At 44.6% G+C, this 19,343-nt stretch overlaps 2 protein-coding genes across 4 annotated transcripts in view; both read left to right on the forward strand.

Moving 5' to 3' along the window:
- Positions 1–3,807: 3,807 nt before the first annotated feature.
- LOC142769091 (uncharacterized) lies at positions 3,808–5,234 on the forward strand. Its single transcript, XM_075871979.1, has 2 exons — positions 3,808–4,013; positions 4,923–5,234. Exons 1-2 carry the CDS (start codon positions 3,877–3,879, stop codon positions 5,221–5,223), a joined length of 438 nt encoding a protein of 145 aa, XP_075728094.1. The 5' UTR covers positions 3,808–3,876; the 3' UTR covers positions 5,224–5,234.
- A 1,957-nt stretch (positions 5,235–7,191) lies between these two features.
- The window catches only part of LOC142803614 (uncharacterized), a 110,331-nt gene continuing 98,179 nt past the window's right edge, over positions 7,192–19,343 (forward strand). The window contains exon 1 of one of the 3 annotated variants that reach the window (XM_075888991.1): positions 7,192–7,249. In XM_075888991.1, coding sequence (XP_075745106.1) covers positions 7,242–7,249 — 8 coding nt within the window. In that variant the 5' untranslated portion in view covers positions 7,192–7,241. Of the gene's footprint in view, positions 7,250–11,741; positions 12,156–19,343 lie in introns of those variants that run through there. The other 2 variants (XM_075888978.1, XM_075888986.1) reach the window with 2 other exon arrangements.

Genomic DNA, 19,343 nt, shown 5'->3' on the forward strand with positions numbered 1-19,343 from the left:
TTACGTCATATATTGTCGTCAGCTTAAGCCCCAACTGCATATAACATTTCCTAACATGTTTCAGGCGGATCGGTTGGAAGAAGACCGACGGCTGAAGCAGCAACCAATGTCCAACCTTGCGGCATTCTATGGTCTCGCCGTTTTTTGCCTGGCGCTGGCCATCCTGTTCCTCATCGTCGTTCGTAGCGTGCACCTTCGCTCCAGTCAACGGTTCGGGGTCTGCGACACGGAGGATTGCATGCAGCATTCCAAGGACATCCTCAACAGGCTCAACAAGTCTGCCGACCCCTGCGACGATCTGTACGCCTACGTTTGTGGAGACGATGCTCGCCATGAGGACACCCCACATACCGGCCCAATGGCGCACGCCTACATCCGCGACGTGATGACAACGCTCGGAGATGCCGAGGTGAGACGCGGACTGTCAGTTTTGGACTCGTGTGGGGAGAAGGCTTTCTGTCAAATGACAGTTGTCGTGCGTATATACGTGTATGCACAAGCCAACACCGCTTGTACTGAGCTTACATACATACATACATACATACATACATACATACATACATACATACATACATACATACATACATACATACATACATACATACATACATGCATGCATACATACGTACATACATACATACATACATACATACATACATACATACATACATACATGCATGCATGCATGCATGCATGCATACATACATACATGCATGCATGCATACATACATGCATGCATACATACATACATACATACATACATACATACATGCATACATACATACATGCATACATACATACATACATACATACATACATGCATACATACATGCATACATACATACATACATACATACATACATGCATGCATGCATGCATGCATACATACATGCATACATACATACATACATGCATACATACATGCATACATACATACATGCATACATACATACATACATACATACATGCATACATACATGCATACATACATACATACATACATGCATACATACATACATACATACATACATACATACATACATACATACATACATACATACATACATACATACATACATACATACATACATACATACATACATACATACATACATAACGCTTTCAACCACCCTATTCAGCCTAATAGTGTAAACAACCTTCTTCACACACGCGTGTGTCTGTCTCATCATCGTGTCTCTAGCAATGATTGCAATCGAGTATGGGCCAGGAAGACCTACCAATCACCGTTTGCAAAAATGATCTTAACTCTATGGTCGCATTTTGGGAACGCAGCTTCTAGAGATCCTCCTCGATGGGGCCTTAAAATTTGAATGTCACACCACCTAAATGTTCAACCCTTTTCATGACAGCAAAAAAATATCTGTGCAACTATAGGTAGAAGTGCCAAGCAAAAACACAAGTGGTGCCAGTATAGCAACCGCCAACACGTCATTTATCAACCTGTTCTAAGCCCGTGTACTCAGATTTGGGTGCACGTTAAAGAACCCCAAATGGTCGAAATTTCCGGAGCCCTTCAATAAGGCGTCTCTCATAATCATATTGTGTGTTTTAGACGTTCAACCCCACAAATCAGTAATCCATCATTAATCCACCAAGACTGATATTTATATGTCGCATAACTACCCACAGGATTGTATTCCATACCTTAAGATGGTATTCATGAACGATTATTACGGAAAATGGAATCCAGTTCCTCCATGCGTGCACGTCAATACAATAGGTGCACACCACGCTTTTACTGTGTACGTTACAAAGCCATACAGGCAAATAAAACCGCGTATGACCAGCATGGCTTTACATTGTTCTCGATCTCTCACTTTTTGCAGACCTTCTTGGCGGTGAATCAAACGTACACTGCCGCTACCAAGGCTTTCGCTGCCGTGGTCAATTGCATCGAATCAACCCGCCACGCTGCCGCGGACGACTTTGCGGCATTCATGCACGACCGGGGCATCATATGGCCATATCGCGACGCATCTTTGAGAAACATTACTCTATTCAGCGTGTTTGACATCGTCCTAGACTTGGCCGTGAACTGGAGGGTAAGCCTCTGGTTCGACGTCATCGTGTCTCAAACAGTTTCGCACTACGCCGGCCCTACGGTGATCATAAGGGAACTCGGAGACCTGATCGCCCTGCGTTCGGAGCAATTAGCAATGTTTGACGTTGCGACGTACGACGCCGCCCTCCGGGAGATGTCTCTCTACCTCACCGGCGGCAAGGTCTCATTGGATGATGCGTCTGTAAAGCAGCTCCGGCAGGACGAAGCATCTTTTAGAAAAATCTTGCTTCCCTCGTTCGAAGATGACGACAGCGGAGACGTCTCTGACATCCTGCTTTCCCTCGGTAACATCACGCGGGCCTTCGGAAAAGTCTTGTCGGTGATTGAGTGGTCAAGCCTATTGGACAAGCACCTCAATAACGCCATTGGAAACGTCTCAAGCACTACGAATATCCTGTTTCTAAACAAGGAGCGGTTAGGCAGACTCGGTCGTCTGCTCGTGTCTCTTCCGGCTACAAGAGTGATGGACGTCGTTGGATGGACGTTTTCTTACGCGTACGCCTGGATGGTTAACGCCAGCTTCGACTTCCCGGCGCAGGCGACCACCGCTGGTCGGCTCAAAATAAACGTGCTGTGCTTCGTCGCCTCGCAAGAATCGTTCGGAATAGTGCAAGCGGCGCCCATGTTCAGAAACGCATTCAATGACCACGAAAAGGAGAAGGTTGCTAATGTACTTCAAAAGATCTCCGATGCCCTCGTCGAACTGGTGCTGGCATCTTCGGCAATATCTAATTTTACGAAGCGGGAAGCCGTATCGAAGCTCGAGACACTCGTGTGGAAATACTGGCTCTGGCCACTAGATCCTTATTTACAGGTTGATTCGGCGTTAGATACGCTATACGCCAACTTCTCCAATAAGCCCGGAAATGTTTTCGAGTCCTGGATGTTGTCGAGGAAAGCTCTACGAGCGGCGCTCGCGACTTCGCACTACGAGCGCCTGATGACGTCGAGGTGAGGCACTGCTGTAATCATTCCAGACATTTTTTATCGGTTGATGCAACACTAATATTAGACACACCTGATTCTCCAATTACACATGTAACCAAGCAAATCTCACCCGAAGACCTGCAATGCACCTTACTGTCCATAATTTCTATTCATTCAGTTTGACACGTTGCAACGAGTCAGCACTCAACAAATACAGTTCCCGCCAGACAAATGTGGTTTCCGTATATAAAACGAAGCAATACAATTCCCGTTGCAGTCGTTTTTTTTTTAAATTAAGCCTATGGGCAACATGCCTAAAAGTGACTGTGAAAGTCAATAGCCTGACCTTTTTTTAAGTTTAGGATTAAAATTCAAATATTAGGAATTGTTGCTACACGGAATTCGCAGCTGTTTACGCAACCGCCTTCGAGATAAGATGAGCCGTGCCGTGGCTTCTATAGCTCACGGTGCACATAATTTATAGCCGATTAAGTTAACGTCATATATACAAGGAGTGTCATTGGAGGTGATACCCGGTCGTCTTGCATGCGTTCTACACGCTGCGAGCACCACTGCTCGCACAGCAGATTGCGGCATAAATTAACAGCAGAAACTTTTAGGAGTGACAACGTTATTGACTTTATTAGCCTTCATTTCCCGCTCATCTCTTACGTCCCGTCTCCGTGAATCACCTTTTGTAGAAATGGTCCTTAGGTGGCTCAAGTCGTGCGTGTATCCGGTCTCTCACTTTTGGCAGGTACCGTTGGCAGTCGGGAGGCATGCGCTACTTGTACTCGCTGAACGAGCTTCGGTTCACGCTGTCCGCACTCTTCCCGCCGTCGTACGTTCGGCAAGGGTCGAGCGCCATGACCTTTGCGGGACTCGGTTTCAAGGTTGCCAGGCAAATGGCGCGCTCCCTTGACATGCACGGTCGCGCCTTGGACAACACCGGCCGCACGATTTCGTGGTGGAAGCTGGAAACTCCTAAGCAGCAACAGTGCCGGTATGTCATCTTGTTGGTGATCATAACAGACATTTCGAAGAAAAGTTGCCCCAACTTCAATATCAGTCGCAGAAGTGCACATACCTTATGAAAGCCGCTGCCTTAGCATCCACTCTTTATGATCTTTCATGTTCTAAGCGGATGCTCAAAATTGGGAACCAAGTTCACAAATCATTCGACTAACAAGTTCTTCCTAAGTAACTGGTCGGGTTCTTCGTTTGATATGGCCAATGTAAAGATTGGTTGAAACTTCGTCTTAATAACAACTGCGTAGGCTAAGTTGTTTTTGCGAGTATGGCTCTGCACGTTCGTTCACTCACTGAAAAAAGATAGGGTTAATGCAGCCGCTGAACCCGGGATTCGATCCCGTGACCTGCGGGTCAGCAGCCTGCCATTGGTCAAATGCTTTCAATAATGTGGTCTGAATCAGTATTAGCTGTAAGATTTATGCCGGAGCTCGCTGTGGAACACAGACGCTTCAGAAATATATGTACGTATGCAGAGAGCTTGCGTAAAACACGGTGCAAAGCATATATGCGAGACGTTGCTCATAACACTCGCACCAGCCGAAACCGTTAGTAACGCTAGTGTTCCCAGAGTATGTGATAGGCATAGACAAATGCACTAAATTGGCAGAGACGGTGCACCCTCCACCTCGTAACTGAATACTCGTACATGTTAGCACGAACAGATAGTTTCCATTGAAGTAGAGCTTACTATTTTGATGAGCTATCCTTGCGTACAGTTCTCACTTAGCAGAACCATTCTCATTACATACAATCAACGATCTTTGGTGATGTGTATCACTCGCATAAAGCGACGTGATGGACGAGACTTCTGACGCGGAGAGCTAGCTGTTACATTGAGTAACGTCAGATGACGCTGATCATTATGCGCGTGCGCACGCAGGTTCGACGTGGCTCAGTCGGACATGGAACGAAGTTTGCTCATCGATCAGTTTGCGGTTCACGTGGCCCTGGAAGCCATGCGGGCGAGCTCGGCCCTGAAACCGAGCAAATCACCCACGCGACTGAAGTTGCTAGAATGGCTGTCTGACGAACAGACTTTCTACGTGAGCTACTGCAGCCACTATTGCAGCGAGCCACGCGGTCAGCTCGCGTGTAACCTTGCCATGAACACTTCCGAGTTCGACAGTGCATTTAGTTGCAGCCGGGGTCGAAGCGAGAAATCGGCCTGCACTATCCTCTGAAAGAATATCATGCGAACGCGACAGTGGTTGCCCTGCCTGCATTTTCTTAAACGAGCTATCTTGTTTTAGCCTCTCGGCGCCTTTTCTTCGAAGTGGTCACAATTTTCGTGAAGCGGAGGGTATCTTGTGGGAGGAAAAGCTGCAACGTCACTTCTCAGAAGCGGCGGTGCTTGTATATCTAGCACTGGCGGAAAAGCACTCTAGTCTTGGCAATGACCTAACCCGTTAGACACATGCCATCCTGATAAGTTGTACCATATTCCACTTTCACGGTAACACATCTTAAATGGTCGCTATCTCTGCAACTGCGGAGAACAGGTGCATGATTCTCTGCTGCGTCTACGATCTTTGCGGCACCATTCGGGACGCCCGCAGTTTTCTCATGTGATGGCAGTAGGGCATAGGCTCTCGACTGGTTGGTATTCGAAAGATGATGTGAACTGCCTACTTTTTTTGCCATGCAGAGAAGTTTTTGTCATTTATTGTATTTGCATCTTTATTTTTTATTCATATGCGAAGTTTAACGTCCCAAATCCACCATACGATTATAAGAGACGCTGAAGTGGAGGGCTCCGGTAATTTCGACCACCTGGGGTTCTTTAACGTGCACCCAAATCTGAGGACAACGGCCTACAGCATTTTCGCCTCTATCGAAAATGCATTCGCCGCCGCAGCCGGGATTCGATCCCGCGACCTGCGGGTCAGCAGCTGAGGACCACCGCCACTAGACCACCGCGGCGGGGCTTCTTGTTTTTTCGGTCACGGACAACTTTATTTTTCTCTCACAACCAACCACGCCCACGTCGACACCAACGCCGGAGTCAGAATTTTCGCGAAACAAGGTTTCTAATGCTGTAGCGTTAAAAGTGCTCAAGAGAATGCATTGGCAACGTGCGACAGATGCCTTTACTTCACTATATATACTCGACAGATTCTAAAACTTTCGCAGTGATCATTTCATGAGGCAATCAGCTCATTTACTGGAACCATTCCACTGCTGAAATGTTGCAGAGCCTCTTCAAGTCGCACGAAGTGGAAGCAGCCTCGTTGGCTGTTAAAAACACACGAACACACACATTCGTACATTTAACCATCATGGCAATTCCAGAACGGTAAAGCAGTTTAGGCCTAGAAATGGCATCTGGCGAATTCGGTGCATGCGTAAGCACTCCAAGTTTGTCGATAAGTAGAGCAAAAATGGAATTCCTAAGCGGCATATCCCAGCCCTTGCAAAGAGGAGCATGCGGAGAAGTGGCACGCAGTATTAACACGCGCAATGTGTTTGAAAGCAGTTTCACCTATCTAGCGCTATGATCCCATTTTAATGTTTCCACATTCCGCCCTTTCCTCGTTCTGTTTTTTTTTCTTTTGTGAAGCGGCTACAAAGGCGCTTCACGAAAGCCTTCCTGTTAGTGCCCACCTTTTCTGGCTGTGTTTTTTTTCTGTGCTTTCATTATTGCCACTCCGCACCACCCCGCTCTGTTACGCTCGGGCAGCGCAATAATCCAATTCACTTCACTTTATTACCTTAAAGACCCCCTAGAGGGGGCACAACATAAGTGGTGGGAAACATATAACAAATGTAATACATATGCAGGATGGGTACAAGTATGAACAGGGGTAACCAATACAGAAATAAAATAATACATGTGCAGGATCAGTATACATATTAACAGGCGTAACACATTGCCAAAAAAAGAAGACAAAGTGAGAACTAGTGGCACAAAAAGGAACAATGTAATGTATTCAAATTGAAAAGAAACGAGTGACATTTTGTGTAAATGTTGAGTGGCACATTATGGTGGCAAGATCAGTGGAAAGGCCATTCCAGTTGGAAGCGTCACGAAAAAAAAAAAAAAGAGGCGGAAAATGTCGTGGTACGGGCGCGTGGCCGGCCGACATGAAAAGAATGAGTGGTGCGGTGAGATGTGCGGGCAGGAGGCAAGATATAAGGCGGGTGGCCGAGTTGACTGTGATAGAGCTTGTGGAACAAAATGAGGCTGAAAACTCGGCGATGAATGTCAAGGTTTGAAAGATTGCATTCTTGTTTAAGAGATGAAACACTCACGTTATAGGGATACGAGGAATGAATGAATCTAGCTGCTCTATTTTGGAGTGATTCTAATGCGTCGGTTAAGTATGCTTGATGAGGGCTCCAGATAGGCGACGCGTATTCAAGTTGGGTGCGAATTAAAAATTTATAAGCTTGTAGTTTTACAGGAGGGGGAACATGACGTAAGTGCCGCTTTAAGAACCCAAGCGATCTGTTAGCTGATGATATGATATTGGTAATGTGGACGTGCCATGATAAATCGTTACTCAAAGTGACTCCCAAGTACTTGTATGTGATGACATTTTCCAATGCAACTTTACCGATTTGATAAGGATAGGTGAGGGGGCTGCGCCGACGGTGAAACGAGAGGGACTTGCATTTATTCGGGTTTAGTGTCATTAGCCAACGATTGCACCCGTTAAGCACATGGTTAATGTCATCTTGTAATGCAACTTGGGCTGATGTGTTAGTAATAGTACGGTATATAACGCAATCGTCTGCAAGCATACGAATATTGCTGGATACATGAAAAGCTAGATCGTTAATGTATATTAAGAATAATAGGGGTCCAAGAACAGATCCTTGCGGGACGCCTGATGTTACTGCCAGAGGGTAAGAGTTATGTCCATTAACGGTTACGAATTGGTAACGATTAGTCAAAAATTCTCGAATCCAAGTTAAAATTTTAGGGTCTAAGTTTAATTTCGAAAGTTCTAACATCAGGCGGTTGTGGGATACTTTGTCACATGCCTTTGCAAAGTCAAGAAAGATCGCGTCAGTCTGTATGTTATTGTCCAGGTTAGTGTGCAGATCATGAACGAAAAGGGCAAGTTGGGTTTCACAGGAAAATTTTTTTCGAAATCCATGCTGTGCGGAATGAAAAAAGTCATTAGAGTCCAAGAAGTGCATGGTTTCGGTGTAAATGACTTGCTCCATGAGCTTGCAAGGCACGCTTGTTAAGGAAATGGGGCGATAATTGAGAGGACATGATCTATCGCCTGATTTGAAGACTGGAATGACCTTTCCTATTTTCCAGTTTCTTGGTAGGTTACCTGTGGATAATGACTGACAGAACAATAGTGATAAGTATATGGCAGACATGTGCTTGGTATTTTTCAGAAATTTTGAGGTGATATCGTCTGATCCCGCTGAAGAAGAGCAATTGAGTTTGTCTATTAACGATATTATTCCGGAAGCAACGAAATCAATACTGGGCATTACAGAGACGATGCTAGACGGAAAAATCGGAAGGGGACTATTAGTTTCGTTTGTGAACACGGAAGCGAATGCTGAGTTAAATACTTCTGCGCATTCAGAATCACTAACTTCTTCGCCCGAACGATTATTCAAAATAATACCTGGAAGTCTCTTAGGGTTAATTACTTCTCAAAATTTCCTAGGGTTATTTACCAAGATCTTCGGAAGATCAGTATGAAAAAATGTTCTTTTTGCGGTTCGGATGGCATTATAATGAAAGGTTTAAGCTTCTTTATACCTATTCCATGCGCTGGCGGTAGCTGCGTGTTTAGCTGCACGAAAAAGTCGTTTTTTCTTATTTTCAAATCGTTTTAAAAGTTTAGAAAACCATGAATTTTGTTAATTAGAACGGAAGGTGGTACTAGGAATAAACTTGTTTGTTAGCTCCTTAGTTTTATCTTCGAAAATTAACCAGTTATCGTTCACGGATCGTTCACTTAATGTTGTTTCAAAATGAGGTAGGAAGGCTTCGAGTTCAGCGTTTATTGCGTTGTAATCCCCCTTGTCGTACAGACGTATAGTTTAACTGCATGGTTTTCGTAGTTTAGGGACGAATTCAAAAACAGCCTAAATAACTTTGTGGGCGCTAATCTCAGGAAGATGTGTAATATGTGACAAGCTTTCGGGTTTAGTTGTCAGTATTAGATCCAGAATATTAGAAGTTTCACCAGCAATACGTGTAGGTTCTGTTATTAGCTGTGTTAGGTTAAAATTTAAGCAGACGTTAATGAATTCTTTTGTTCTAGAGTGGCCTGTTATTAATTGGTTGGCGTCTTGCCGATCAATGTCAGGAAAATTAAAGTCACCAAAAAGTAGGATATGTGCGGTGGAATATTTAGTAGTTAGCTGGTTGAGTATATCGTTTAAATCTTATGCGAAATTTGGATCATTGTCTGGTGGCCCATAGCCCACACCTAACAGAATTGTCTCCGGTACAGCGCGGCAGACTAACCACAGAATTTCCAGCTTGCAAGGGACATTTATCAGTGGACAGGATAACTCCTTATTGACAGCGATAAGTACGCCACCGCCACGTGTTTGTTTCCTGTCTTTCCGGAAAACAACAAACTCTGGCAATTCGGCAAGAACCTCACTATCTGTGACGTCATCCTTCAACCATGTTTCTGTGAGAACCAGTATGTTGCTGTCCGATGTTGATACAAGGTTTGATACTGCGTCGCGTTTTGAAAGGAAGCTACGTATATTAGTGAAGATTACAGAGAAGGAAAGGCTTGTTTTAGGTGTTGTAACATTAACACAATTTGTGTGTTTGTTTTTTGGACGACGGGGCGATTGCTAGGAAATTTCGTTTACAGTTTGGGAATTTTCGTTGAAAACGTATCTTTTTTTACCAAGAAACAAAGTCTTGTACCGCACGGAGAAGGGCTCAGATTTCGTACGGGCAAATTCAACAAGATGCTTTCGGGCTTTTCGAACAGATTCGGAGAAATCTTCCCCAATACTGTAATCAGTACTTTTTAGTTTGGGTCCATTCGAGAGAATTTCCTCTTTGGTTTTAAAAAAAGTGAATTTGGGTATTATAGGCCGCTTGTGATCATGCCGGTGCCGACCAAGGCGGTGAGCGCGTTCAATAAGTTTAGGGTCAAGAGTTAAGTTTAGGTGGTCACGACAGTGGTTAATAAGTATTTCTTCGGAGTCTGAAAATTTTCGGACGGGTTCGGATCAGGGAGGCCGTAAAAGATGAGCCTATTTCTTCTGGAACGATTTTCGGCATCGTCAACCCGCGCCTCCATGTCGCAGATTTGACGGGCCATTATTGCGGTGTTACCTATAATTGTTTCGACATCTTTCTTAACTGTCACAAGACCTTGGTAGTGAACTTCAAGCTCCATAATACGTTTAGTTAGATCAGCCATGGCTTTGTTTGTTGTTAGTAGCGCAGATTTGAGTCCCTGCACTTCCACGAGCAGTGTAGACTGACCCGAAGATAACTTTTGCAACTCGGAAAGAATAAGGCTTGCTGGGAGGGGGTCTTTAGGTGAATGGTCCTTAGGAAGAGAGTTTGGGCCAGGATTGGATTCCACGTCCCCCGACAGAAGTAAGAGAGCACGAGCGACATTCACACATTGAACGGCAAGGGCACAACAGCAATGTGGGCTCGGTAGCTGTACCAAAAAATAATTGCTATTTCTTTTAGTGAACAGGTCATATGCTACACTAACTTGCATTGCGAAGACGAAAGGGTTAGTGGACCGTGCGATGGAACAGCCACAGAGCCCACAAAGCTTGACGGGTGGTTGCTGACAATTTATAGCTGTTGTCGTTGAACTGGTTGATGACGGCGGTGACACGATGGTGACGTCGGTGGTCCCGTGATTTGCTGGCGGCGCAGCAGGACAGCCGGATGCGTTTGCGGCACGCATGAGAAGGACGGTGTCATACCCGGTGTCAATCCACGACATATATCACGCTTCTACCACATAGAGCAGAGGAGGGCTTAATTGGACTGTATTTCGAGATCATCGGACTTCTGCGTTCCACGCCTTTTTTCTGTTTCCTTGTGCTGACTTGCGTAGCTTTTTCAAGATGCCGGACGCGCTTTCTCACGTACGTGCTCTATCAAGGATATTCTACGCCGGTACTTACCCCATTATCGGGGGGCTGATTGCCCTCGACAGCGTTGGTGATTAATTCACTCTTTGCAGCAATGCCACTTTTCAGAAGCCTTTGCAAGATATTGCACACCGAATCCCAGAGGCAAATCTGCCTTCTTGAACAGAACGTCAGAGCCACTTCCAAATGACACCTCGCTTCTTAGCATTCAAGGTTCAGCTTCTTTCTGACAGTAGCTGAGGCACGGAACGAAAAAAAAAACGTGAATTGACATGTCATGGTTTTTTACTAAGGAAAAAAAAGCCCAAGGCCCAACTCGAAGTTGCACAGTAATCAGCACGTCCAGGTAACCGTGGCCTACTCTGGTTTCATCATGTTTAGAAATGAGGCCGAACTTCGCTGTGCAACAGAGAACGACCGCGGCAGACATTTGCGTGCTTCGATACGTGGCAAAAAAGGCGACAGGAGGTGAAAGAGAAGCTTGCGTTTAGGACGGACTAGAAGCCTTGAAGCACGCCATCGTATACCGATCGATCAAAGCTAATTAAACACGCACGACAAGCACAGTCGAGTGGGTGAGAGAACAAAAGGTGCTGCTTCTAACCTCAGAGAAGAACGAAGTATTTGTGATTCTGTGCATCAAAGAGTATGCCAAAGAGCTACAGCTGCATTTGCAAAAAAACTTTGAAGCCAAAGATGACGCAGGTGAGCGGATGCCGAAAGCAGCTCGAAAACATTGAGCAAAATCTTCTAAAGAGCAGGATTAGAAAAAAAAAACGTCAAAAGGCATCCAGGAAAGCAATAACGACTGTTTAAACCCGTGTTCCACCATGAAAACCCAAAAGGACAACAAGCCTTTGCGGATGATCGAGAAAGAAGGCATTTATCAGATATGCACAAAGTTCCTTCAGAGGTGCCTTCAGGTCCTCCCGATCGACAGCCCACTTCCGATTAGAGACTCCCCACAGCGTACCGCAACCGGACACTACTCAGCCGAGGGGGGAGCACTGACGCCTACAGAAGTGTGCAGTTTCAGAACTCCTTTAGGGTGAGTGCGGGCTATTTAATGGAACTGTTTAATATGTCTTTGGCGCCATTATGCCAAATTCCAGAGAGTATTGTACAGGCGAAAAGGTGGCGTATTTTTAGGGTCAAGCACAGCGCTACAGTGCTGATTTGAAACTCGCAAAAAAGAGATAAGCAATTGGAAGACAAGATATGCACTTGTGGCGCTTTGAAATGTTATAAATACGTTAACGATTATATGCTATTTTCTTCGTGAAGGTTCAGAAACGAGTCGCTTTGAGATTATCGACATTTTGATTTATATGCGGGGTTTAACGTCCCATACCACCTTGACCTTATGGATACTGCCCACACAGGATCACAATTTGCATTGGAGACTCCAAGAAGCAGAAAACTCCCGGTATTTAGACTTGCAGACTAATTCAGGTTCCAGAGTCCCACACAAAATAGGATCCCAGCCTCCGAGCCCAATGAAAATTATTTCGTTAAAATGGGTTTCAATGTCTCTCATAGGTTCTCGTTTCGATAACGGATAAAGGCTTGAGCGAGCTGAGGCCTTGCCGTGCTCCGAAGCAAAGCAGGAAAGGCAAGAAAAAACGACCGGTATGCAGCATTAGTATGCAGTGTTAGACACATTAGATATCTCTAAAGACCACAACAGTGTCGAATACCCAATTTCACTAAAAAGAATGAGAGAGATTGGCTTGCATGACTTTTTAATGCATGGACGACTGAGTTCTTGCTAGACAGGGAGTTTTACTGAGTACATGGTGGGATATCAACAGAGAAATTCAGACAGACACGAGGTGTTCTCCAGGGAGCGGTTTTGTCCACGCTACTATTCAATATCTTCCTTAGCTCCATTGCTCGTCATCAAAGAGATAAACACGTTTGTTTACGCGGGTGACAAAGCATTCTTTGCATCTGCGTATGACATTCAATCACTTTAAATCCTTTTACAAGGATACTTATCTACCTTGGAGCTTGGCTAGACAGCATTTGTTTGACTGTTATTTTACAGAAATGTGCAAGACGATATAAATCTTCCCCTCTCATTCCACCAAGCAGATATTCCCCAAGTGCAAACACTCAAGTACCTCGGAATCATCTATGATGGAAAGCTCCACTGTCATTTGCATATTGAATATACAGTGACCAAAGCGTCACGTGCGTTAGGCCTACTCAGAAGGATTGGTAATAGTCGATGGGGCATGCGGATAGACCCCTTAATAATGATTTACTGGATGTACATATGCCCTACACTGGAGTTAAAGTGTGCCTTATTTTCTGGCGTACCAGCATGTAAGATTCGTCTATAGCTTTAATTGAGCGCCAAGCACTTCGCTGGTGTCTGGGGTTACCCGAATTTGTAGTAAACTCTGTTTTATATAAGGAATCATGAATTCCTTCTTTACCCCTTAGATTAAAATTATTAACAATTCAAATATTCTTAAGAGTCGGACTCCCCGATAAGACGATAAGAATATATATTTATCAGTGATTCAGCTCTGTTTTTTAATATAACATAGCCTCGCTTTCATACTCCTCAAGTAATCGTTGCCCAGAAGCTGCGAAACCCATTGCACATAAGGCTTAATGACATAGCGCCTATTAGTGGGAGGTTCAGTGCCATATCATATGACGATATATTCCCGAACAATGCGAAATGACCACTCAGTAGTCTTCTGAATAGCATTTTCCAAGAGCACTAAATCAAATTGATTCGACGGTTGTGATAGCAACCAACGCTTCGCCGTGTGAAGAAAAGGCCGAGAGGAGAACATTTCTACACAGCTAGACTGGTCGTTTTCTGTTAGGCTTCCAAATTACACAAAAAAATCTTTTTGGCCGAGTTAGCTGTTATATTAGCTCTACGTAACGTTCTTTTAACTATAACTTATGTGCTATAGTCACAGATACATTGTCGTTGTGTGCAGTACTAACTGCTTCAACAGATTCGAATATTCTAAGAATATTGCGATTACTTGCTCCTCATCATTTGCGAAACCTGCGATTAGTTTGGTTGCCGGGACACAAAGTAATTGTACTCAATGACGTTGCGGACTCTCTGGCGAAAACATCTCTCTCCTTCCTGTTACGGCGTTTGTTGCTGCGGTAAGGTTCAGAAAGTACGCATATCTGTGCTTAATCCAAGTCTCGATTCATCACCGGACTTTCTGCACCTACAATCCCTTGGAGCAGGAAATGATGAGAAGCAACACGAGCTGAAGTTGTAATAACAAGAATGCGTTGTAGAATTACAAATCTTAATTTTTACATGCACAGAGCGGGTTTGGCAATCTCCCCTTTTTGCTCCTATTGCAACAAACTCGAAACTATCGAACACTTCTTGTTGAGCGGCCGACGTTTTTCCTTACACAGAAAACGCAGTATGGAAATTTTATTGCGGCAATGTGGTCTATTGGTTACGTCGGTCGTTCTGTTATCATTCGTGGCTTCTGCGCTGGGACAATCAGACAGGAATATTTTCAAAGCGGTCGAGAAGTTTATATGTGACTCGAATAGATTAGGTAGGTGTATCAACTACTAACAATTTTTGAATCAGCCTTCCTAGTAAAACGATCTTAAGTGTCTGAGAGGTTACACAAAATAGCCCAACTTAAAATTACAATCTATCCTAATTAACGTTACAATAAAAAACAGCCATCTCAAAATAATTTTAGCTCTTGGTAAATGTTACTCATAAATTCAATATGTATGATCGGCCCAACTCATGGCCGATCTCCCAGAGTGGGTAGGTGCCAATGGTCCCAAGAGCATCATCATCATCACCTTACATACACATTTCATTGCAGCTTAGCGTAATAAAGATGCTGTCAAACGTGGTGCGGGCGTGCTGTTTTCTGGCGCAATAAAAAGGCTTTTGCAAGAGAGTAAACAAGGTTACTCTCTTGCAAGGTTAGACACCAAATCATTCGCGGAATGCTCCATTGGCGTGGTTTGTCACATTCCCCTGACATGCAAGAACAGTTACAAATGACAAACAGGCAAATGCCTAAACACCTGACTGCGAGGGTACCGGTATGCATGCCGACAGATCAGCAGCAAGTCGGGGAACTCGGCCTCGTGCTGCAAAGAGTGCAGATGCAGTTTGTTAATGGTTTGATCACGCCAATGCCTCGTTTGGCACAAAAAAAACTGCAGAAGAGGGAACTAGTTTAGGTCTACAGCATGCAATGGGTAAAATTAGACACATGAGTAAGAACTCCAGCTTTGTCGCTGGGAAAAGCATAAATTACAGTCCTAAGCGACACGATCCAGTCCCTAACAACGAGTAAGCTTAGGAGCGCTGCACAGCAATGACACACGCAACATTTTTTATGGTGGTTACACTTATGTAGCTTTGTTATCTCATTTTTATGTTCCTGCTTTCACCCCTTCACTCGTTCTCCATCCTTCCTTTTGTGGGGCAGCCGGAAGCGCCGCCTCATGAATGATTTCCAGTGTTCGCTCACCTGTTCTGATTGTGTCTCTTTTTTTCGGTGCTTCTGTCAGTGCCCCTCCTGTTAAACCCATGCAGCGTGACATAATACAACATATATGAAGCTGACATATATTTGGCACTGTTAAAACACGAAAGCGTTAAGGAATTCGTTTCGCATGAATTCCGGTTGTGGTGTAGGCGCCGTTGGTTCTGAGAGAAAAATTACCTTGTCCGTTACCGAAGAATCGAGAATGATTCAAGAAATAATGAGAAATCTAGGCCGTCTGCGTGAGTTCGATCTATGCTATTGCTTAAAACTATGTCAGAAGAAAGAAAAAAAGAACAGTTGTCATAGCAGCAGTTTCCATACATGGATACTTAACTAAATTTTTGCAGCCGAGATAAATGGCCCAATTGAGAGATTTGATGCTCAATTGTGGCCACAAAACCTCCATTTTAGCGAGAAACTAGCAGAAAATAAGGAATTCAATGGGTTTTTTCAGAAATTGGTGTATCTAGCGGCGGCGCCGAGAACAAGGCAGGACGTTACGCGACACCAGCCGGGTACTGACACACCGGCCATGCTGGCTGCAAAAGCGCTTATTAATTCACATCGCAAGCTGCGCTGCCCCCCCCCCCCCCCCGGCTGACCGCCGCATCCAATGTTTGAAGATACTTTTTAAAGACAATAGGCTTTCTCGGGGACCTTCGACGCAAAATTTTCGGTCTGCCTGTTTGTCTCTACATTTGTCTGTTTGTCCACCATTAACGGTACCGAATACTCTAAACGGCACCAGACGATACTCCAAAGAGCTGACCCCATCTGCAGTGCTCACCAATGTTTCTCAAGGTTCAACCTTCATACTTGTGCAATTTTCAATTAAAAAATTACTCATATGTGCCTTTTATAGTAAAAAATACACATACATAATATTAACGTGTTGTTATGGTGCCTCAGATATGCGCAATAATTGCTTTTTAATTGGTAATCGCAAAAGTATGAACGCTGAACCTTGAGAAATATTGGTGGGCGCTGCGGAAGGGGTTGGCTATTTGGAGTATCATTTGGTCACTTTGGTGCCATTTAGAGTACTTTTACGGGTGAATAAACTGACAAATAAACAGACATATACACAGACGGAAATACAGAGAGATGGACCAAAATTTTTGCGTTGAAGATCCCCAAGAAAGATTCTCTTCTTTTAAAGCAATTTATGCGCATATCTGAGGCACCATAACAACACGTATATATTCTGTATGTGTGTACTAGAAAATTCTAAGGACCATAGCATTTATCCCGCGGCGCTGTCCATGCAACACTTGCACGAGAAGGCGAGCGTTTCCAACGCTTTGCTAAGACGACACGGTGGTGGCACCTACCCGTAGTCTTGTGTTCTACACCTTATCACCTCTAAAGGCTGTTGCACATGCTGCGATTGCAGCAAAAAAATCGTTCCTTTCGCTCCATTCGCTCTGTTCGCAACTGCCGCCAATGGTGATTTCGTTTCACGTGGTACATAATTTTCGCTCTGCGACGGAAGCGGCGAGTTCTTGCCACCCTTCTTTCTGGCAGACACCACAGAATATTTCGAAAGTAATGTAATGATTTGTGCTGTATTATATCATTAAGTTTCTATAAACGTTAACGAAGGGCCCGCGTGTTTCGACGTTTAAGAACACTTCTTAATGTAAAATATTTTAAAATGCACAGCATCAGCCATTACGTCTACGCTATTTCGACGGCATAGCCGGACCGGCCCTATTTCGACGGGTCTCTACCAAAAGTCGCTCCCGCCGTTGCGACCGGAGCGAAAATTTCCAACATGTTGGAAGCTCACCGCGGACCACTGCGGCGCGAGCGAACTGGCCTTTTTTTTCGCTGCGAGCGAATTCGCGCACTGAGAATCACTACTTTTTCTGTCATGTGAAACTTCCTTTAGACGGGCGCCCACGCCTGTCACAGAGCCGCGTGCTTCGGGTTTCAAGAAAACTGCCAGATGGCGCTCATGTCTCACGTGTAGTGTGATTTGATGCTCTCGTTCGCCTTCGCCGCACGCTCGAGGCACTCTAACGCAGCGCCTCCAGAATACCGTTCACAAATTTTCTCGCACAGAACATCAAATACATGTTTTGTTCACTCTCTCCACTTGCAAGACTATCGTCTTTCGAAGACGTTTGCAGATTAACATGCAGATACGGGGCTATTTTTTTTTTTTTAGGTTTGTGACCTCCCCGCTTCGTCTGCGGGGAGGAGGCGGTCGGCCGCAGTTTCTGCCACCGTGGCACTGTAGGCGAACTTTGCGCCAGCTGAAGAAAGGTAATCTGCTAGCGTTTGTCCGACGATTTCAAGTTAAGAGCAAGCCCTGCGTGCATTTTTTTTTTGTTTTATCGCGATAGCGAATATATGAACACTCTCGGCTCGATTTTGACGCCGTCGTCTTTTTCCTATGGTGACGCCATCATGCGATGATTTTTGCGACGCTCTTGTCGACGCCATCACGCTGGCATGCCAAAGCCACCGGTGGTAAATTTTTGTTTTTACGCAAAAACCTCAGGTGCCTCGTCAAACGTGAAACTTGACAGTTTAGGTCCCGCCTCGGTGGCCTCGAGTGATCTGAAAAATGCCGTGATGACGACAGCATATACCGAGTCAAACACCTTCATGTATTGTGACGTCATAAAAACGTGTCATGACTTCACGTGATCCCGTTATCGAAAGACATACATCATCAGCCTGACTACGCTCACTGCAGAGCAAAGTCTTCTCCAATGATCCGCCAATCAATCGGGTCTGGTGCCCTCTGCTGCCACGTCATACGAGCGAACTTTTTAATCTGATCGGACCACATAACTTTCTGTTGCCCTTCGTGCGTTTGCCTTCTTTGAGAACTCAGTCAGTTACATTAAATGACCAGTGGTTATTCTGACTACGTGCTGCGTGCCTGGCCCATGTTCATTTCTTCTTTTTGATTTCAACTACGATATTCTTAACTCCAGTTTGTTCTCTGACGCACACTGCTTTCTTCTTGTTTCTTAAGGTTTCACTTATCATTTTCCTTTCCATCGCTCGTTTCGTCGTCCTCAATTTAAGCTGTACCCTTTTTTTGAGCCTCCAGGTTTTTGCTCCATAGGTAAATACCGGCAAGATTCAGCTGTTATATACCTTCCCCTTGAAGGTAAGTGGCACATTATTATTCATGATTTCAGAATGCTTGCTGAATGTGATCCACCCCATCCTTATTCTTCTAGTTATTTCACTCTTAAGGCTCGGCTCCATGATTACTACCTGTTCTAAGTAGACATATTCCTTTACAACTTCCGGCATCTCTCCACCTATCGCAAGATGCTGTTTTCTGCCGAGACTGTCGCACATTACATTAGTTTTGTGCATACTAATTTTCATACCTACTCTTCTTTTTTGCCTGTTCAGTTCAACAATCATGAGCTGTAATTTGTCCTCTGAGTTACTCATCTAGGCAATGTCATCAGTGAATCACAAACTACCAAGATACTTTCCAATACCTCTCATTCATAACTCTTCTAAATCTAGGGCCTTGAAAATGTCCTGTAAACATGAGGTGCATAGCATTGGCGAAATCGTGTCTCCCTGCCTTGCACCCTTCTATATTGGGATTATGTCGCTTTTTTATGGAGAACACTGATGGCTGTGGAGCCACTGCAGATTTCTTCCAGTATATATACGTAGGCTTTATAGATGCCCTGATTCAGTAGTGCCGGCATTTCTGCTGATTACTGCCTTACTTA

This window comes from Rhipicephalus microplus, chromosome 1 (genome assembly GCF_043290135.1).
Source record: "Rhipicephalus microplus isolate Deutch F79 chromosome 1, USDA_Rmic, whole genome shotgun sequence".
NCBI classification, from domain to species: Eukaryota; Metazoa; Arthropoda; class Arachnida; order Ixodida; family Ixodidae; genus Rhipicephalus; species Rhipicephalus microplus.